Below are 22,986 nucleotides of genomic sequence, written 5' to 3' on the forward strand. Positions count from 1 at the left end.
TCGACCACATCTCCCCTAACCTCGGTAACCCGATATAGCAGCTCACCAATGACCACAAAACGAGGAAACCTTTTTTCGGCCTCAGGTACTTGTGAAACCCCATTAATTATGGTAACCTGTTGCCAAGCATTTTCCAGTGTGGGATCTCTTTTGAGCAGAAGAAAATGCACCCCGTGACACCTCAAGATCAGGGTGGTCATAACGAGAGGAGCTTTCTCCTTCATCCTCCTCGGTCATAATCTGCAGAGGGAAGGCTTCCTCTATGTTCTCCCCAGCCATGACCTGCATAAGAGTGGGTTCCCCCCCTCAGGGTTCCTCTTAGCTGGTGGACCATCTGCCCCAGATGAAACTCTATCAATGTTCTCTAAAGCGTTGGAGTCCAGCCCCTTAGAGGGAACAGAGCAGTTCAGCTGTCCCGATAGTTCTTGGCTCACATAGTTCCAAAGTTCAACAAAAAAAAGGGCAATCCCTTCCTATAATAGCATCATTGATGAGGTCAGGTACTACCCCAACCTCCTGGACAATTGTGCCACAGGCTGTAGTGAGTGTGACCAGGGGGTATTTCTTGGTGTCCCCATGTATGCTCACCACCCTCAGGGCTCTTGCTACTGGACTCACCTCCCCAGCTACCCCGGTACCCACAAGTGTTACCATACTTTCGGAGTCCAACAGCGCTCGGACGTGAAGCTGGTTCACCCAATGGTCACATTCAAATCGCCCCTCAGTCAGGTCCAGGTGGGCAGCACAGATATTCTGGGCATAAAGGGACATCCTTTGTAGAGCGTCACACTCCATGGGTTCCTCCTGCAGGGGACAGTGGGCCTGGATATGGTCCCAGGATAGACACCGCCAGAGCAGCACGCCCTCATTCCTTTGTGCTGGAGCAGAGCTCTGGGACGTTGGGGTGGGTGCTCCTTGACTCTCCTCACTGACAATGATCCTCGAGGTTTGACAGGTCCCAGCAGATCCTCCATCTCAGCATACCTCTCAACCATTTCCACTAGTTCATCTGGTGTCTTGGGGTCCCCATGACTCACCCAGCGCCGAAGGTCATTTGGCAGCAACCTTAGGTAACGGTCTAACACGACCTGCTCCACCATCTGGGGACCCGTTCTTGTCAGGCTGCAGCCATTTTTTTACCAGCTGACTCAGGTCATGTATCTTGAGCCCATGGCGGATAGTCCAGGCGGTACCTCCAATGGTGTACCCTTTGGGCCTGTATAGCAGTAGTCACCCCAAAGCGGGCTAGGATTTCAGCCTTCAGCAGTTGGTAATCCTTGGCATCAGCAGCTGACAAATCAAAATATGCCTTCTGGGGATCCCCAGTGAGAAAAGGAGCAACAATACAAGCCCACTGGTCTGGGGGCCACCTTTCTCTTTCTGCTGTTCTCTCAAAAGTAGCCATGAATGCCTCTACATCATCACTAGGCGTTAACTTTTGCAGGTAGTGACTGGCCCTTATGGCTGCCTGGTTGTTCTCCTTGTGCAAGACGCTGCATTGCTTCCTGTAAAGCAGCTACCTGTGCCTGAGTAGCTTCTTGTTGGACTGTGAACTGGGCGACCAGCAAGCGAGTGGTTTCCTGTTGCTGGGCCATTGCCTCCTCATGGCGACGGTTGGCTTCTGCGGCGGCCTGCTGCTGGGCTATCGTGCTCTGAGCTAGGGCTTTTATCACCTCCTCCATGTCACCTTGTGAGGTTTTCAGAGCTTGTGCTGTCCTAACCCAGGACATGTAAATGTGGTACTGGCCTTTTAAATGCTTTCAAATGGCTTTTGCCGCTATACTCTGCTCTGCACTCTCCACCAAATGTAACCCAGGGTAGCTCTGTAATAACCGCCAGCCAGTTTATTGAAAGCAAACAGTTCATTTATTTCAATCAAAACTAAACAAAACAACAGCTTACTTCAGCCATAGTAAATAACAGTCCAAAATCCTGGTATTGGTAATTTAAGCAGGCTCACCGCTAGTTTTTTTTGGTCCTATCAGTGGCGGCTGGTGAAGTTTTAAGATGGGGGGGCAGACCCCGCCCTTCCTTTTTGACCCCTCCCACTTTTCACAAGCCCCACCCCTTATAGAATCCACCCACTCTGTCTCCTGTAGTACATCATATACCAGGCTGTACATTATACACAGGGCTCTGTACATCATATACCATGCTCTACATTATACACTGGGCTCTACATTATACATAGGGTTCTGCACATGATATACCAGGCTCTACATTATACACAGGGCTCTGTACATCATATACCATGCTCTACATTATACACTGGGCTCTACATTTTACACCGGGCTCTGTACAGCATATACCAGGCTCTACATTATACACAGGGCTCTGCACATCATATACCAGACTCTACATTATACACAGGGCTCTGTACATCATATACCAGGCTGTACATTATACACTGGGCTCTGCACATCATACTGTATACCAGGCTCTACATTGTACACCGGGTTTTGTACATCATATACCAGGCTGTACATTACACACAAGGCTCTGTACATCATATGCCAGGCTGTACATTATACACAGGGCTCTGCACATCATATAGCAGGCTGTACATTATACACAGGGCTCTGCACATCATATACCAGGCTCTAAGAAAGCCTAAAAGAATAAAACGAATACAGTCATCACATTTAGGGACTGGAATAATGCAATATCTTACATGTTTGCCTTTGGGTTCAATATCACTTGAATCCATAACTCAGAGCAGCTCTACACAAGGTATTATCACTTAACCACTCACGTACTCCGCTACAAGATAAAAGTGGTCTCTACAGCAGATTCACTGCGAGATCACTTTTATCGGTGGCGGGAGAGGGGCCCCCCTCTCGCCCATGATCCGGTGTCCTCCGACGCTTACCGGAGCCGTCGGCAGCAGCGGAGGCGATTGCTTCCTGCCAGTAGCTGGGTATGGAGACGAGTGAGGGGAAGACGGCCCCCACTCATCTCCATACAATTGCTGGGCGGAAACGGCGTCAAAACGTCACTTCCGCCCACAGCTCTTAAAGGGCCATTTTTTTTTAAATAATTCTTTTAAATGACATTTTTTTTGCATTTTAGTCTAAATATGAGATCTGAGGTCTTTTTGACCCCAGATCTCATGTTTAAGAGGTCCTGTCATGCTTTTTTCTATTACAAGGGATGTTTACAGTCCTTGTAATAGGAATAAAAGCGACAATTAAAAAAAAAAAAAAACAGTGTAAAAATACAAAAATAAAAGGTAAAATAAATTTAACCACTTCAATACCAGGCACTTAGACACCTTCCCGCCCAGGCCAATTTTCAGCTTTGAGCGCTGTTGCAATTTGAATGAAAATTACGTGGTCATGCTACACTGTACCCAAAAAATTTTTTTATAATTTTGTTCCCACAAATAGAACTTTCTTTTGGTGGTATTTGATCACCTCTGCGGTTTTTATTTTTTGCGCAACAAATAAAAAAAGACCGAAAATTTTGAAAAAAAACAAGTTTTTCTTTGTTTCTGTTAAAATTTTTTGTAAATAAGTACGTTTTCTTCTTCAATGACAGGCACTGATATGGCTGCACTGACGGGCACTGATACGGTGGCACTGATGGGCACCGATGAGGTGGCACCAATGAGGTGGCACTGATGAGGTGGCACTGATGATGGGCACTGATAGGCGGCACTGATAGGTGGCACTGATGGGCACTGATAGGTGGCACTGGTATGCGGCACTGATGGGCACTCATAGGTGGCACCGATGGGCACTCATAGGCAGCACTGATGGGCACTCGTAGGTGGCATTGATTGGTACTTATGGGTGGCACTGATGGGCACTTATGGGTGGCACTGATGGGCACTGATGGGCACAGATGGGCACTGATAGGTGGTACCGATGGGCACTGACAGGTGACACTGATGACACTGATTAGTGGCACTGATAAAACTGATTGTGGCATTTCTGGGCAGAACTGAAACATAATGATGCCAATCAGTGCCCATTTGTAGGCACTGATTGGCACAGATTGGGTACATTGGGCACATGTGGATGGCCATGGGGTACATACCTGGCCATCCACATGTTGCCCCTTCCCTAGTGGTCCTAGTGGCGATCCCTGGTGGTCCAGTGTGGTGATCTGAGGGGGGGCTGCGTTGATAAACAATCAGCGCAGACCTCCCTGTCAGGAGAGCCGCCAATCGGCTCTCCTCTACTCGCATGTGTCAGATGCGAGTGAGGAAAAGCCGATCAATGGCTCTTCCTATTGACATCGTGATCAGCTGTGATTGGACACGGCTGATCACGTGGTAAAGAGCCTCCGCCAGAGGCTCTTTTCCAAGATCAGTGGAGCGGTGTGTCAGGTTGACACACCGCTCCACCAATCGCCGCGATGCGCGCCCCCCGCGGGTACGCGGCGGCATGTTATCCTGTTGGATGTCATATGATGCCCAGGCAGGATAACTGAACCACCGCCCGGCTGTCATCTGCTATGGGCTGGGCGGGAAGTGGTTAAAAAAAAAAATTTTTAAACGCGCCCCGTCCCAACGAGCAGAACCGAACGCATATGTGAGTAGGGCACGCATATGAAAATGGTGTTCAAACCACACATGTGAGGTACCACCGTGATCGGTAGAGCGAGAGCAATAATTCCAGCCCTAGACCTCCTCTGTAATTTAAAACATGCAACCTGTAGAATATTTTAAACGTCGCCTATGGAGATTTTTAAGGGTAAAAGTTTGTTGCCATTCCACGAGCGGGCGCAATTTTGAAGCCTGACATGTTGAGTATCAATTTACTCGGCGTAACATTATCTTTCACAATATAAAAAAAATTGGGCTAACTTTACTGTTGTCTTATTTTTTAATTTAAAAAAATTTATTTTTTCCAAAAAAAGTGCGCTTGTAAGACCGCTGCGCAAATACAGTGTGACAGAAAGTATTGCAACGACCGCCATTTTATTCTCTAGAGTGTTAGAAAAAAAATGTATAATGTTTGGGGCTTCTAAGTAATTTTCTAGCAAAAAAACCTGTTTTTAACTTGTAAACAACAAATCTCAGAAAGAGGCTCGGTCCTTAAAGTGCATATTCACAAATAACAAACCTATGGTGTTCTGATCTCTGTGGAACTACAAGTCTCAGGATGTCCTGTCCATGCCTATGACGATGGTTCCTCAGTCCCTCAGCAGCACAAACAGCTCAATGCTTGAATATCATCAGACATGTTGCATATAATATATAAATATATATAAGAATAGCGGCAGTTCCATACATCAAATCCTTAAATCAGTGCAAAGATTGGACATATCTAAAAAATTGGGGGCACCTACCCAAAATAGTGAGGTAAATCTCAAATGCTCTGCACTAGTAGTAGACATTATCTAGACACAGATAAATGTTCAGACACGGGCATCACAGCAAAGTAAAAAAATACTTAGTTGAGGGGCAGAGAGGTACGTCACATGCAGCATTTATAGAGTTATAAAAAAATGGAGGATTGGCCCAAGAAGGATGTGTTATACAGGCACATGCACCTTGCACAATACATATGAATATCTATATGCTAGTTCTAATATCTTTGTAAAGTAGGTGGTGTCACATCCTTCTTATAAGATAAAGGAAAAATAACTACCGTATTTATTAATAATATACTTTATGTATAATACTGTATATATACACTGTATATCTATCTATTCAACATTAGAAGAGTCAAATCACATGAAATATGACATATTGCATATATTATAATTTTTATAATAAAAAGATTATTTTACCAAAAAAACTGACATTTTCCTTTGTCCCCAACTAGGATAAGACAAAGCTTAAAAAACAAAAAAAAAAAAAAAAAAGTGGGTTTAACTATATATGATCTGAACTGCACAGTAATAAATCCTGCATATAACTGCAGCTTAAACTCTGTCCTTATGACTAATAGTTGTGCAAGATGTCGAGCAGTAGAAGAGTTAATGAGTTTTCATCAGCCAAGAGTAATAAAAGAATCTGCAATTTAATATAAAACAGAACAGCAGAACCAAAGCATTAAAATTATAATTAAAATCCTCACTATTAATCTCAAATGAAAATGCATAGAGGTATAAGAATTTAAGGCATAATTAGCAGGATCAGACGAGAATGCAAAAGCAGAAAATGAACGCAGTAACTCAGACAAAAAGAAACAAAAGGAAGATATTATCTGTTGGAGGGATCAGGAATGACTGGAGGATGATGTCCAGAAAACTGCACAGCGATAAGACAGTCTGGAAAGTAATTGAGGGATGTATAGCAAGGACAAAGCATTGTCACGGCTTTATGAAGCTGGTCGTGGAGGTTAGGAATTGTGAATGCTGACGTGGTTATGTGCAAAAGCAGGACTGCTCTAAGACACAACTACAATTACAGATTCTCTCAACATATCAGCTAGGTAGCTGGCAGATGTTTTTCACTTCTGAAAAAAACCCTTAGGGCTGCATGGCGCGCTCTCTCTTACCTTGCTTTCAGCTCTGCTCGGGCCATGCAAAGAACGGAGCTGCCGACGTCACTTCAGGTTTTCGTCTATTCCACGAAACCCGGAAGTAACCTCTAAATTTAAACAACAATGCTCCCGCCCGTAGTGATTCTACGGGCAGAAGCTAATCGGCACTGTGGATTGCACTGCAAGGTGGGTTAAAAGCCTGCAAATGAAGCGCCACGTCCGCAATCTTGTGATTGCATTGACGTGGCACTTCCCATAGTGCACTGTGTCCGGCGCCCGAACACAGTGCACTTAGTTAAAGGAAATTTTTTTGGATTTTTTTTCTTAAAGGGGCCGTTTTTTTTTTGTGACTACAGGAGGGAGGGTGGCGCCCGGGTGCCCCCTATGGACCGGCCACCACTGGGTCCCATACAGTGGTTAGGCTTCCCCAGAGCAAGGGTGCCAGGTAGGTTAGCCATTGGGAGTCAGCAGCTTGTGTCTCCGTAGGTCAAAGAGCTCACACTGGCTGCACAGCTTATGAGACACTCTCTCTCTCTCACTTCCTTGACACAGGTGCATATTTCCCTCTGCTGCCTTTCAAGCCTCCCTCCCCTGGGACTTAACCCCTTCAGTACCAAAGTCCTAGTGATCAGGGTGTGAAGACTCTGCAACTGTCCCCCTTAAAGGGACCATGACTCAAGTATTAGGGGAATGTACCTGCCATCCAAGACACATTCGCATCCTGTACAACTTTTATGGGCAGGCAGATGTCAGTGGAGATGTGTCCGCTGACACCCGCCTGCCATCTGATCCAACAAGATCCGCTCAAAACGTACAGATGGCGATATGTCCGCCATCCGTCCAGCGGATCGGATGGGTTCGGATGAAAATGGATATGCTGTCCGTTGGACAGCGAAGGACACTCACATGAGTGTAGACAAATGGACTGCGCACCCCATAAAGTGCATAAAGAAACTCATAAAGAAACTACGACAACCCCCTATCGGGGCTTTAAAGCAGCCAATAAAATTCAGTAAGGGTAGTCGAAAAAGGTTGATTTTATTAGTACTATTTTTATACAAATTTTTGTACTAATAAAATCAACCTTTTTTGACTACCCTTACTGAATTTTATTGGCTGCTTTAAAGCCCCGATAGGGGGTTGTCATGGATATGCTGTCCGTTTTCATCCGATCTTCCCATAGAGAACAGCGGGGCTCTGACAGGTCCATCTCTGCACAGTGAGCAGAGACGGACCTGTCATCCGCCTGCTCAGCGGGGATCAACGGAGCGATCCCCTGCTGAGCTAGCGATGTCCGCTGAGCGGATCTGCCCTGTGTGAAAAAGGGGCCTAAGAGGAGACCTCCTGAACTGGAAATGTAATATGTTGCAGCTTATCAGTCCTGAAATGCATTAGTCCTATTTGTACAGGCTTTTTATTGCCTATTTTCACCTGGCGATCCTGCCAGTAAAACACTTCCTGTCCTAGGATAAGAATGCTCAATCATTGTACTGTTTCTCTGGAAGGGCAGGTTTGTTATTCTAAGCTACTTGCATGTACTTTGGACTGCAGAACACTTTCCTGCCTCCTCCATGACATAGGTAAATTGGGCAGGGCTGATAAATACACAGGCACTGTGCTTTCAGCTCAACCAGAAAGTTAGGAGCATACTGAATTTCTAGCATATATCACAAAATGCTTTCAGAAGCATATTTAACCACTTGCCGACCGCCTCACGCACATATACGTTGGCAAAGTGTTTAGTTCCCGCGAAATGCCGTACCCGTACGTCGGCTCCTTTAAGAGCCATAGTAGGCGCGCGCCCGCTGCACGGCGGGGCGTGATCACCGCCGGCCGCCTACGATCACGGGCACGAGAGCCAGAATGGGGATTAGTGTGTGTAAACACACAGATCCCCATTCTGCCAGGAGAGGAGAGACAGATCGTCTGTTCCTACTAAGTAGGAACAGCGATCTGTCTTCTCCTCTAGTAAGTCCCATCCCCATACAGTTAGAAACACACAGGAGGTAACACATTTAACCCCTTGATCGCCCCCTAGTGTTAACTCCTTCCCTGCCAGTGACAATTACACAGTAACCAGTGCATTTTTATAGCACTGATCGCTGTATAAATGTCAGTGGTCCAAAAAATGTGTCAGAAGTGTCCGACCTGTCCGCCACAATGTCACAATGTTTTCCACCCAGAGATTGACCACATTAATCACCTTGCAGGTAGACAAAGAGACAAGGAGAATGCCATATTCAAAACCAGGATGCTGGAATAAGGAGCAGGAGCGCTAGATGCTCCTGACAGTAGGTAGAAAAAAATCTAAAGTGGCACTTGCTGTAAACAGCAAACATCTGGCCTGGGAGTTTGCAGTGCATTTACGAAAGGCCTGCTCTGTGATGGGTGGCCCTACTAACTATTGGTAAGACATATAGGTGGTAGGGGTCGGGCCCATGACACCTTGCAGTTTGAAGCATACCTATCTTTCAATCAGATTCCCTTACTTCTCTGTCTGTTGCTTCCTTGAAATGGCTATCATTGGTTTCCAGTGAAGTAAAATCTCTAGCCAAAGTAAGTATTTTGTGCCTTTTGCTGCCAATTATGATTTTAGGGTTGTGGGTTGTGCAGGGAAGCTGATCTAATTTTTACAATAAGGCTAACAATTTTGACTTGCTATAAAACTGAGAGTATTATAACATCATAACACTAGGATCAAGGCACCAGTTTAACCTGAAAGTGAAATCACGTCTCCAAATCCCAGAAAGAGAGTCATAATATGAAGTAGGAAAGACTGCTCCATGGTGCTCCAGGGAGGTGTCAAAAGCAGTTGCCAATGTTCTATTTTTGCAAGAAAATCCTTTTAACCAGTGCTTTTGTTGTTTCTCCTTAATTGCAATTTATACCGTATATATGAATATGAAGGAAAATATACAGAGACTTGAGCTTTTGCAAATGCCTTTTATTTGGTCAATGAAGCCCTTAATGCAGCATGGAAGGCCTGCTTTACTTTACTGCAGAATGTGTGGAAGTGAGAAGGGTTTGGGCACATATTTCTAGAAGGCAGACCCAAGAGCACAGTGGCTGCGTGCCAGAAGGACTTGATTCTGAAGGTGGCCATTGTAAGCATAGACATTTTGGCTGAGTGAGAAGGTAGCATAATTCAGTTCCTTTCCACTCCACTCCAATTTCTTTTTGAAGCACATGTGGAGAAAATATTTATTGGCTCATTTGTGGTTGGAATGTCAAAAATGTTCAATAACTGCCCTCACATGGCTTTAGTCCTTGGCCGCTAGCCCTGTGTCCTGGAAAAAAAAAATGTTCCCTTTCAAAAGTGTTTTTAGTGAATAAATTCTGTCTCAGCTGATTCCAGGCTGAAGCATTGCTTGCCAAGGACTAACTATTTTGTTGTCTAATTTATACCATGCAGCTTGGCAGTGAGCCCTGGCTTACCTCTGATCCAAATGTATTAATGATGTAACTGCTTGTTTCCATTCATGACCTGAAAAGGCTCTTTACCACACATGGGGTTTTACTTAATAGGCAGCACTCTCTTCCTAGGATAGCCGACTGCTTGCCGAATGTAAATCGCTGGCACAACAGCCCATCAAATGAGTTGGCAGCAGATCATAACCTTGGCTCTGCAAACTTGCCATCCAGATCACTTTCTAACAAAATGATTTAGTGCATGCCAGCACTAAGAGATTAGGTCATTCTTTAAAATGCAGTGTAAAATGAGATTTTTCACTGGGTACTGAGAAAGCTCACTCTGCTGAGAGCTATGGACACTAGGCCCTATTTTATTTTATTCATAAGTGATTTTTGTCATTTTCTGCATTCTGTTTGTAAACACTTTTCTTTATTTCAGTGCCTTCGCTGGAGAATATACGCACAATACAGCGCCTGGCACATACACGTGTGTAGTCTGCGGAGCTGTTCTATTCAAGTGAGTAAACGTAAAATAATAATGAAATAATAATAATAACCATAAAAATAATAAAATAATATGCCCATTGTTTTCAAACCTAGGCAAAACCAATATTTGGGTACGTTATTATATAACGGTTACACTGTGAATAAGCACCTGTAGGTGGGTTTCACAACACATGACGCCATTATGATTTTTACTAGAACTGCATATACTTTTATTGTTTACTAATTTGGAACTTATATAAAAAAGGTCTTGTTAACACATGCGGTTAGGCAAAGTAAAAAACACGTGGTTGAAACATGTTTCTTTTTTTTTTGCAAACTCTTTATTCAGTAAAGAAACATGAAACACGTTTTTATCCACCCTAACTGCTTCCCCTTAAAGCGGAGTTCCACCCAAAAATGGAACTTCCGCTTTAAGCACTCGTGACCCCCTGACATGCCACATTTGGCATGTAATTTTTCTGGGGGGGACTAGTTTTTACAGGTACCCATCTCCCACTTCCTCTCCTTGCACCGCGACGCTGGAAGGTGGTTCACCTCTCCCCCCTCCCTCCCTTTAATCTTCTGGGAAACGTCACAGGTCCCAGAAGATTGCCCGTCCATTCATGACGTGCAGCGCGGCTCGCGCATGCGCAGTGCGCGCTTGGCTGTGAAGCTACAGCCGGGCGCCCACACTTGCAATGCCGGCGCCACAGAGAGGAGGGGGAGTAAAACGAGGCTTCGGGCAGCCGCATCGCTGGACCATAGGACAGGCGAGTTGCTGACTTTTAAATGGTGGAACTCCGCTTTAAGCTGCAAAGGCAGCAGATTGGGGTGTACACATACCGCAATGCTGCGCAGCAAAAATGATTCCCTCCGGTCGTGTCTGGCAGGTAGTACCGATCCCAACCCATTCAGCGTGGTGGTGCAGAGGTCAACGCTGGTGTAAGCAAATCCTAAAAGAAAAGTTATTGCTGCCCCTAGCAACCAGTAAGAACCCTAGTTTCATTTTCAAATCACGGCGCTTAAAAAATGACATTTAGAAGCTGAATGCTTAAAATGGGCATGTTCTTGTTAGCACACATTTCATCCCTGTTTTTTTTATTTTTGTTAGTTTCTTCCAGTGAGGCTGGGTTCACATACAGTATCTCACAAAAGTAAGTACACCCCTCACATTTTTGTAAATATTTTATTATATCTTTTCATGTGACAACACTGAAGAAATGACACTTTGCTACAATGTAAAGTAGTGCGTGTACAGCTTGTATTAAAGTGTAAATTTGCTGTCCCCTCAAAATAACAATGTCTAAACCGCTGGCATCAAAAGTGCATACAACCGTAGGTGAAAATGTCCAAATTGGGCCCAATTAGCCATTTTCCCTCCCCGGTGTCATGTGACTTGTTAGTGTTATAAGGTGTGTTAAATTTGGTGTTATCGCTCTCACTCTCTCATACTGGTCACTGGAAGTTCAACATGGCACGTCATGGCAAATGCGGTAACTCTCTGAGGAGCAGTAAAAAAGAATTGTTGCTCTACATAAAGATGGCCTAGGCTAAAAGAAGATTGCCAAGAACCTGAAACTGAGTTGCAGCATGGTGGCCAAGACCATACCTCAGAACAGGCCTTGCCATGGTTGACCAAAGAAGTTGAGTGCACGTGCTCATCAGAGGTTGTCTTTGGGAAATAGATGTATAAGTGCTACCAGCATTGCTGCAGAGGTTGAAGGGGTGGGGGGTCAGCCTGTCAGTGCTCAGACCATACACTGCATCAAATTGGTCTGCATGGCTGTCATCCCAGAAGAAAGCCTCTTCTAAAAATGATGCACAAGAAAGCCTAAAAACAGTTTGCTGAAGACAAGCAGACTAAGGACATGGATTACTTGAACCATGTCCTGTGGTCTGATGAGACCAAGATAAACTTATTTGGTTCAGATGTTGTCAAGCGTGTGTGACGGCAACCAGGTGAGGAGTACAAAGACAAGTGTGTCTTGCCTACAGTCAAGCATGGTGGTGGGAGTGTCATGGTCTTGGGCTGCATGAGTGCTGCCGGCAATGGGGAGCTACAGTTCATTGAGAGAACCATGAATGCCAACATGTACTCTGACATACTGAAGCAGAGGCAGGATCCCTTCCCTTTGGAGACTGGGCCGCAGGGCAGTATTCCAACATGATAACGATCCCAAACACACCTCCAGGATGACCACTGCCTTGCTAAAGAAGCTGAGGGTAAAGGTGATGGACTGGCCAAGCATGTCTCCAGATCTAAACCCTATTGAGCATCTGTGGGGCATCTTCAAACGGAAGGTAGAGGAGCGCAAGATCTCTATCATCCACCAGCTCCGTGATGTCATCATGGAGGCGTGGAAGAGGACTCCAGTGGCAACCTGTGAAGCTCTGGTAAACTCCATGCCCAAGAGAGTTAAGGCAGTGCTGGAAAATAATGGTGGCCACACAAAGTATTGACACTTTGGGCCCAATTTGGACATTTTCACTTAGGGATGTACTCACTTTTGTTGCCAGCAGTTTAGACGTGTGTTGAGTTATTTTGAGGGGACAGAAAATGTACACTGTTATACAAGCTGTATACTCACTACTTTACATTGTAGCAAAGTGACATTTCTTCAGTGTTGTCACATGAAAAGATATAATAAAATATTTACAAAAATGTGAGTGGTGTACTCACTTTTGCGAGATACTGTATGTGCGAATTGGATTCAGGTTTCCCCGCTTCCAATTCGCATGACATGCGAGTGTGCCCGGCTCGCAAGGGGCAGGTTCACACAGGTTGTGGGTGGCCGTGGTCCGCATTCCAAAAGGGTCCTGTGCGTCTTTGGGTTCGGTTCAGGTTGCGAGTTTAGGAAAAAAACTTCAGATCTGATTCACACCTGAACTTGAGCTCCGGGATGCTGGGAACCGGAGCCGCGCATATGTGAACCCGGTCTTACAAGATATGCATTAGTAAAGCGTATCTGTTTTAGGGCAAAAATTTGGGGAGAGTTCTTGTCTAGAATGAGCAACATTTTTACCCAGGTAGTTCTACTCTGCTACAAAGAAAACAATAGTTGTGTACTTAAAGCATAACTCCACGTTTGTTGAGAAAAAACATTCCCCTCTGGGTGATCTATGTACATTACAAGGATTTTAACAAACTTTGTTACAAATTCCTACCTTTTGTCATTCTGAAGAAATCCCTGTGTATTTGTCTGTGTCCATGTGGAAAAGTGAGTCTAATGGGAGTGGTTTCATAATCATCAATCAGCTGTGCACCTGCAGGGCTCTAATGAGGAAAGCTGCTGGGTCTTCATCCCTTTAGACGTGATATTAAAAATGTATCTCACCAAAAATGACTTTTTTGTTACAGGGGATGCCTGAAGTCTGACTTGTATCTTAGTGCAGACTTCTGGGAAAATTGGTGAGCCAATCAAGCAGAAAATTATGTTTGTGGGGGGCGTTCTGTACACATTCTGTATACAGAACACCTCCAGGTAGCCATATTGCATTGCATTTTCAGATAATGACAGAGCTGCAGCTTGTAATTTTTTATAACATTCAATTACAATACTGTGTGACTTGTGTCGCAATTGTATACGCTATAATATTTTTTCTTTATCTGCTATTTTTTCACCCACTAAGGTGGAGTTAACCTTTAAAGCTGAATTTTAGGCAGATATAAATAGAATACAGTTAACAAAGTTGTGTCTTCATTACTACATTATGAAATACATTCTTAAAGTGGAGTTCCACCCACTTTTTAAGCTTCTCATCATTAGCGTCTCAACTGGCCATAATGACTGCATTGGGCAATTTTATTTTATTTTTTTCACTTTGCTTACTCTGCTTCTAAGGTTTTATTTCTCCATTCCGGTTCATCCCCTCCATGGCAATGTACATAATATCCTGTGGCACACTGGCTCCTGGGAGATGTGTGTCATGATTCCCAGGAGTCAGTGGGCATCACCGACTTTCAGCATCGCGCTGCGCCATGTGTTTAATGTGCATGCGTGAGATCGGGAGGTACATGCTGGGTAGCCAGCAGCACCATATCCCGGAAGAGAGTCCTAGTGGGCTTCACATGCCCAGAATGAAGATGGAAACGCTCAGGAAGATGAAATCTAAGGTAAGTACATTCTTAAAAAACCTGGACACGAAAGGAAATTGAATTGGAGACATGATTTCATGTATATTATGTAGACAAGCAGAGAGGATGCCCAAAAATATGTGGTCGAAAGTCTGCTTTAAATTGCAGCTAGTGTAATTATCTGAATTTGGTTTGGTATTAGATTCCTGAAATCATATTTATGGTGGAAAGCAGGCTGGAAGAGAAAGGAGCAAACCTAGCAGCCAATTAGATACACTACATGCACATGTGCAGACACAGAACATGAGGACAGGAGGACAGGGCAGGAGGGGACAACTCAATATTTTGCTGCTCCCTTACTGACAAATCACAGACTAGGGGGCAGGGACAGGACTATGCTGTATTGGTTAACTGAAGCAGAGATGATTTAGCTCAACAACCTGGTTGTGCTGTGGGAGGAACCTGGCAGCTCAACTCACTACAGGCTGCCTGCAGAAAACTGTAGGGGGGGCAGAGACATGACCTGCCACCCTGCACAAGCAGAGAGAGTAGCAGTGATCCATCTGTAACTTTATTAGGTACACATGTTCAATTGCTTGTTAAACACAAATTGCTAATCGGCCAAACACATGGCAGCTACTCAATGCATTTAGGCATCTAGACATGGTGAAGATGACTTGCTGAAGTTCAAACCAACCATCAGAATTGGGAATAAAGGGGATTTAAGTGACTTTGAATGTGGCATGGTTGTTGCTTCCAGACGGGCTGGTCTGATTTTTTCAAAAAGTACAGTTCTACTGGGATTTTCACACACAACCATATCTAGGGTTTACATAGAATGGTCAGAAATAGAGAAAATATCCAGTGAGTGTTGTGTGGACGAAAATGTCTTGTTGATGTCAGAGGAGAATGGGCAGATGATAGATGAGAGAACGGCAACAGTAACTAAAAAAAAAAAAAAAAAACAATTATTACAACCAAGGTATGCAAAATACCATCTCTGAACGCACAACACATTGAACCTTGAAGCAGATGGGCTACAGTAGCAGCAGACCACACCAGGTGCTGATCCTGTCAGCTAAAAACAGAAAACTGAGGCTATAATTCGCACAGGCTCACCAAAATTGGACAATAGAAGATTATAAAAACATTGCCTGGTCTGATGAGTCTCAATTTTAGCTGCGACATTCAGATGGTAGGGTCAGAATTTGGCATAAACAACATGAAAGCATGGATTCATCTTACCTTGTATCAATGGATCAGGCTGGTGGTGGTGGTGTAATGGTGTGGGGAATATTTTCTTGGCACACTTTGTGCTCCTTAGTACCAATTGAGCATCGTTTAAACGTCACAGCCTACCTGAGTATTGTTGCTGACCATGTCCATCCCTTTATGACTACAGTGTACCCATCTGATGGCTCCTTCCAGCAGAATAATGCACCATGTCACAAAGCTCAAATCATCTCCCCACTGGTTTCTTAAACATGACAATGAGTTCACTGTATTCTAATGGCCTCCACAGTCACCAGAACTCAATCCAATAGAGCACCTTTTGGGATGTGGTGGAGATTCGCATCATGGATGTGCAGCCGACAAATCTGCAGCAACTACGTGATGCCATCATTTCAATATGGACCAAAATTTCTGAGGAATGTTTCCAAAACCTTGTTGACTCTATGCCATGAAGAATTAAGGCAGTTCTAAAGGCAAAAGGGGGTCCAACCCGGTACTAGCATAGAAGGGGGGGGGGGGGGTTTGGCACATAAGCATGTGCTTACATCCCTATACATGATAAATTGCAAAAAGGATCATTATTATGCATACATTGTATGTTGTGTGTTGTACAGTATATGGATTAATAAATGTTTTTTGCATATGATCATTTTACCAGCTGCCTCTCACGTGCCTCATTTAACCCCTTCCCGCCGACCGTACGCAGATATGCGTACTCGGCTTTCCGGGGTTATACCGGGATGATGCCTGCAGCTGCAGGCATCATGCCGGTACCGTTGTTTACAGCGGGCGATCGGCTACCCGTGTATAACAACCGATACGGCTAAAAGCCGCTCGGTTTTTATACCGGAGGAGCGGGAGGGGACATCCCCCCCCTCCCGCCGCCTCCTGCCGCTGTTACCAGGCCTCCCGTGCGATCGGGAGGCCCGGTGTCCATTCGGCTGCCTTCGGCGGCTGGGGGCGGGCTGGAACGAAGCTGTGAGTGGCTTCGTTCCAGCCTTCTCGTTGTAAACGCGGAAGCGACGTCATGACGTCACTTCCCGTTTACTCGGCTGCCAATGGCGCCGAATTTAAAAAAGTACACAGTATTCAGAATCGCCGTTTTCAGCGATCTGAATACTTTGAAGTGTAAAGGAGGGATGGGGGGGTCTTTTAGACCCCCCATCCCTCCATAAAGAGTACCTGTCACCACATATTACTGTCACAAGGGATGTTTACATTCCTTGTGACAGCAATAAAAGTAAAAAAAAAAAAAAAAAAATTTAAACACAATTTATAAAGTAAAAAAATAAATAAAATAAATAAAAAAAAAAAAAATTCTTTAAAGTGCCCCTGTCCCCGCGAGCTCGCGCAGCGAAGAAAACGCATACGGAAGTCGCGCCCGCATATGTAAATGGTGTTCAAACCACACATGTGAGGTATCGCCGCGATCGTCAGAGCGAGAGCAATAATTCTAGCCCTAGACCTCCTCTGTAGCTCAAACCTGGTAACCGTAAAAACTTTTTAAAGCTTCGCCTATGGAAATTCATAGGTACCGTAGTTTGTCGCCATTCCACGAGTGCGTGCAATTATAAAGGGTGACATGTTTGGTATCTATTTACTCGGCGTAACATCATCTTTCACATTATACAAAAAAATTGGGGTAACTTTACTGTTTGGATTTTTTAAAATTCATGAAAGTGTCACTTTTCCCAAAATTTGCGTTTAAAACACCGCTGCACAAATACCGTGTGATAAAAAATATTGCAACAATCGCCATTTTATTCTCTAGATTCTCTGCTAAAAAAATATATATAATGTTTGGGAACTCTAAGTAATTTTCTAGCAAAAAATACGGATTTTAACTTGTAAACACCAAATTTCAAAAATAGGCTTAGTCATGAAAGGGTTAAAGTCCCATTTCTCGTTTTTGCAATTTAATTCGGTACTAGACAAGGTATACCTAATAAAGTGGCTGGTGATTGTACATGCCTCTTGTATTAGGCAATATTTGCTTGTTCTGGAGTTCAGGTTTAAGTGAATCAGTACGTACCAAGCATTGTAAAATGATTTTGAATAGTTCAATCTCTGAGTTTCTGGTTTATTTACTGATTAAAAGTATACTTATAAAAGAATTATTTAGAAAACTGGAATTTACATACATTTGTAGAAAACATGCTAGAACATAAATTGTCTATACCCATTATGCCCAATGATATTGCCACATTGTTTTTATTATTATTATTATACAGGATTTATATAGCGCCAACAGTTTACTTAGCGCTTTACAACTTGAGGGTAGACAGTACAAATACAATACACTTTAATACAGTAGGAATCAGAGGGCCCTGCTCCTTAGAGCTTACAATCTAAGAGGGAAGGTCAAGAGATACAAGAGTTTTCAGGGATCGTCTGAAAGTGGATAAAGTAGGAGAAAATCAGACAGATGGGGTAGAGCATTCCAGAGGATGGGGGAGGCTCTGGAGAAGTCCTGAAGGCGAGCATGTGATGAGGTGACAAGGGAGTTTGAGAGCAGGAGGTCTTGGGAGGAGCGAAGAGAACGATAAGGTTGGTATTTTGTGACTAGGTTAGAGATGTAGCTGGGGGCCAGGTTGTGGATGGCTTTGTAAGTTATAGTTAGTATCTTGAATTTAATTTGTTGGCTGAGTGGCAGCCAATGGAGAAATTGGCAGAGGGGTATAGCAGACGCTGAGCGGTTTGTGAGGTGGATGAGCCTGGCAGCAGCGTTCATGATGGACTGAAGTAGTGATAGCCTATTTAGAGGTAAGCCAATGAGGTGGGAGTTGCATTAGTCGAGGCGAGAGATGACCAGGATTGGATTGGGCTGTTTTTTTAGCTTGGGAGGAAACAGGTCTCATTGGGACTCCTTTAGCTACATATTTGTTTATAGACACATCATTTTGCACTGATAAGTAATGTATCAATAGTGTTTAGATACTTTGGTGCAATGGGCAGCCCCAACCCTTTACTGTTCCTACAAGCTAGTAAGAATCAACACTAATGTATTATCTTTTGTATTAATAAATGAATCCCCAGAGCTCATTCACACTTGTGTGTTGTGGCAACCTGCATTTTAGTGCCTGTTGTCACAACACGTCGGCCCACCTGCTCTAATTGGAATTTGCTTCAGTGCCATTCATTGTGAATAGCACCCCAACACATTGTACAGTAGAGTGCAATGCATGATGTGCACTGGCACAACACAACTCACGTACTAGGTATGACCCGTTTTGAAAAATGGGTCAAATGAGTTTTTTTTTTTAATTTATTCATTCCTTGTGGTGTTTTGGCCCCTTATTCATAATAAATGCACGTTATGGTGTGCCATAGCTTGCGTAAATGCATCACTTTGGGGTAAATGGGCCCTCAATGTCATCCATCCTACATTTTGTTATGGTATCATGGTAGATACAGTGCCTTGAAAAAGTATTCATACCCCTTGACATTTTTCAATTTTTTTCATGTTACAACCAAAAACGTAAATGTATTTTGTTGGGATTTTATGTAATAGGCCAACACAAAGTGGCACATAATTGTGGAGTGGAAGGAAAATGATAAATGGTTTTTAAATTTTTTTTACAAATAAATATGTGAAAAGTGTGGGGTGCATTTGTATTCAGCCCCCCTGAGTCAATACTTTGCAGAAGCCCCTTTCGCTGCAATTACAGCTGCAAGTCTTTTTGGGGATGTCTCTACCAACTTTGCACATCTAGAGAGTGACATTTTTTGCCCATTCTTCATTGCAAAATAGCTCAAGCTCTGTCAGATTGGATGGAGAGCGTCTGTGAACAGCAATTTTCAAGTCTTGCCACAGATTCTCAATTATATTTAGGTCAGGACTTTGACTGGGCCATTCTAACACATGGATATGCTTTGATCTAAACCATTCCATTGTAGCTCTGGCTGTATGTTTAGAGTCATTGTCCTGCTGGGAGGTGAACCTCCGCCCCAGTCTCAAGTCTTTTGCAGACTCGAACAGGTTTTCTGTTGCCTGATTTTTCTGATTGCCCTGTATTTGGCCCCATCCATTTTCCCATCAACTCTGACCAGCTTTCCTGTCCCTGCTGAAGAAAAGCAGGACCCCACTCAAATGAGTGGGAAATTAATGATATTCAGTCAGGTTCAAGTCTGGGCTCTGGCTGGGCCACTCAAGGACATTCACAGAGTTGTCCCGTAGCCACTCCTTTGTTATCTTGGCTGTGTGGTTAGGGTCGTTGTCCTGTTGAAAGATGAACCTTCGCCCCAGTCTCAGGTCCAGAGCTCTCTGGAGCAGATTTGCATCAAGGATATCTCTGTACATTGCTGCATTCATATTTCCCTCAATCCTGACTAGTCTTCCAGTTCCCGCCGCTGAAAAACACCCAAAATCATGATGCTGCTCCCACCATGATTCCCTGTAGTGATGGTATTGGCCAGGCGATGAGCGGTGCCTGGTTTCCTCCAGACATGACGCTTGCCTTTCAGGCCAAAGAATTCAATCTTTGTTTCATCAGACCAGAGGATTTTGTTTTCATGGTCTGAGAGTCCTTCAGGTGCCTTTTGGCAAACTCCAGGTGGACTGTCATGTGCTTTTTATTTATTTTCCGTTTGCCCACTCTACCTTACAGGACTGATTGGTGGAGTGCTGCAGAGACGGTTGTTCGCCTGGAAGGTTCCATTTTTTAATCCATTTTGGAATAAGGCTGTAACATAACCAAATGTGGAAAAAAGTGAAGCGCTGTGAGTACTTTCCGGATGCACTGTATGAGAGCAACGACTGTCTAGGCTCTTTACTGGGCAGATTGATAGCAGCAGGAACCATCCTGCCGCTGTCAATTAAATTCTTTGACAAGGGGGCAGGGCCGAGCTGCACTATCTGTGTCAATAGACAGTCCACACGAGTTCCCCCATAGAAAGCAGCTTTCTATGGGAGCACTAGCCAAATAAGGATCCAGGAGTGCAGGTAGGGGACCCAAGAAGAGGAGGATCGGGGCTGCTCTGCAAAACCATTGCACAGAGCAGGTAAGTATGACATGTTTGTTATTGTAATACAGAAAAAAAGCTTTACTATCACTTTAAATTAACTGAAATCAAGCAGAACTTATGAGTCTACATGCAGAATTCCCTAAATGGTTATACCCAGGCATCATTCTCTAAATGCTATCTATTGTTTAGAAAAATGAACTTCAGCAACCAGCAGTTCACTAAATAAAATTTGCACATCTAAGAATGCGGTTTATCTCATTCAGTGTCCATGTGGTTTAGAGTATATTGGCCGTACTCTTCGTAAACTCCAGGTCAGGCAAAATGAACATATGGCAAATATAAAAAAGGGTTTCCCCAAACATAGCCTTTCCAAACATTATGATACACATCACAACTGAAACCCAGAGGGAACAATATTTTTGGGTATATGTAGATTTACCAGCAATTGGAGAGATAGCAATGTGGTTAGGGAGGTGTCAAAATTAGAAATGCATTGGATATATAAAGCTAAGACATACACTCCTTTTGGTATGAATATAGAGTGGGATGTCAATGCTTTTATTAATAGTGCTTGAGTCTATAGACCGCTGACAGTAACCACTTAATTTTATTAATTTTAATATTTGAATATGATTTGTTGTGTTTCATACATTGGCTCAAGATTGTGTAAATAAATTCATTTGATACTGGAATTTTCTTTCCAACCACAAAACGCGCTGTTTCCTGTCATAATTGTGTTTAGATTATTATATATATTGATTTATGCTTAGATGATTAATGATGTTTATTCAACGATTATTTCTCATATTGGCAATTCAATATGTGAGTTAATATTTTTAAAATTTTTTATTTATGCTTCCAGTCACGGGGGGGGGGGATTTGTAATGTTTTGTTCCCAAATGGAACACAATTTTTGCTGATTATTAAGCTTCCCCATTGAGGGGTTGATTTCTAGTTCCGGTCTTTGGAACGCAATTGTAACCGCTGCCTATACCTGTCCCGCTTATATATACAGTCAGAAAGTACGTTTAATCACGCCGCTGATGATGTCATCTGATGACCAAACACGTAGGGAGGAGCTGGAGACGTAAGACGCTTGTATATGCCGGGACGCAGCAGCCATTTTGCTGGTTGGGAATGTTGTTTTTATACTGGGACAAGAGTGTTTTAACTGCTGTTATGTGAGTATTAGTCTTTATCTCACAAATAAACTAGATTGAGATTCTGCACCATGAGGGGTGTCTCTTTTGAGCATTGGAGGATACGACTTGATTATCTGCTAACCCACAAAGATCAACACTATAGTTGACTGCTACCTAATGTGTTTTTGACCTTTGTAATGAGGGTCAGAAAGGAGGGTAAGAGGCAGTGTGATTGGGTGTCGGTGGTGGATTCCTCACATGTGTGCTTTTTAGCTGCACTTTACTACAGAAGCCGTTTTTAAGGATATTTTCTGTGGACTTTTGCTATGGACTATCATATTATTTCATTTATGTTTAAGCACTGCACCTTTATCCCTTTTATTCACTATCTAAAGTAGCAATTTCCTATGTGTGGCATAAGAAATTTGTCAGGATAGGAAATTGCCAACTTTTATCACTGATAGGTGCACACTCCTGGACTATCCTAAACCTTGCTTTACTTGGCAAGTCACTAACCTCAAACAAGCTTGTCCATACAGGTGTAGACATACTGTATATCTGTTTAGCAGGCATCCAAACCATTGATTTTCCAATACCAGTTATCATCAATGGCGGGATAGTTTTAGTTATAAATAACTTTATTCTGCTGTGTGTGTACTGTAATTTTGAAATGTGAAGAAAAAAATTGGACTAAAGTTTTTTTTTTTACTGTGTGGAGCTTTCGAGGTCTGGACTTCCTTGAAACTTTAGGTAACTGGTTGACAGTCTGTCCAATCTCAGTACTAAACATGAATCATTTTACTCCAAAAAAAATCTTAAATGATTGAATATATTTTTTAAAATATATAGACCATAGGGGCGTGGCCTGGAGAGCAATAGTGTAGGACGCATGCAGTGAGAGCTCCACTTGCCATTACTCCTACACACAATATCCTGCCTCGATCCTAGCCGATACTTCACGACCATTTATTCTGGGAACCTCCCGAGGCCTCTGAGGCCTGCGACAAACTCGCCAAATACCACTGGCTGGAAAAGGAGCAGCAGGCCAGAGATGGCGCCAGTGCCTCGTCAGACACGGAGCAAGCCGCGGCGGCCAATAACAAGGTACTGGACGCTATTGCCCTGTGCCAGAGCACACTCCACCAAAATGGAGGAGGTGAAAATTGACGTGTCCCTCATTAAACAAGACCTATCTACCCTCCAGGACCGCGTGGCTGAGACCCGCATCAGCAGAGCG

General features: G+C 43.6%; 1 protein-coding gene across 2 annotated transcripts in view; it reads left to right on the forward strand.

Annotated features, from left to right (window-relative positions):
• The window catches only part of MSRB3 (methionine sulfoxide reductase B3), a 250,909-nt gene that overhangs the window by 138,420 nt on the left and 89,503 nt on the right, over positions 1-22,986 (forward strand). For both annotated transcript variants that reach the window (XM_073620129.1, XM_073620128.1), the window contains one exon: positions 10,288-10,365. In XM_073620129.1, coding sequence (XP_073476230.1) covers positions 10,288-10,365 — 78 coding nt within the window. The remainder of the gene's footprint in view (positions 1-10,287; positions 10,366-22,986) is intronic.

This window comes from Aquarana catesbeiana, linkage group LG03 (assembly GCF_042186555.1).
Source record: "Aquarana catesbeiana isolate 2022-GZ linkage group LG03, ASM4218655v1, whole genome shotgun sequence".
Classification (NCBI taxonomy): domain Eukaryota; kingdom Metazoa; phylum Chordata; class Amphibia; order Anura; family Ranidae; genus Aquarana; species Aquarana catesbeiana.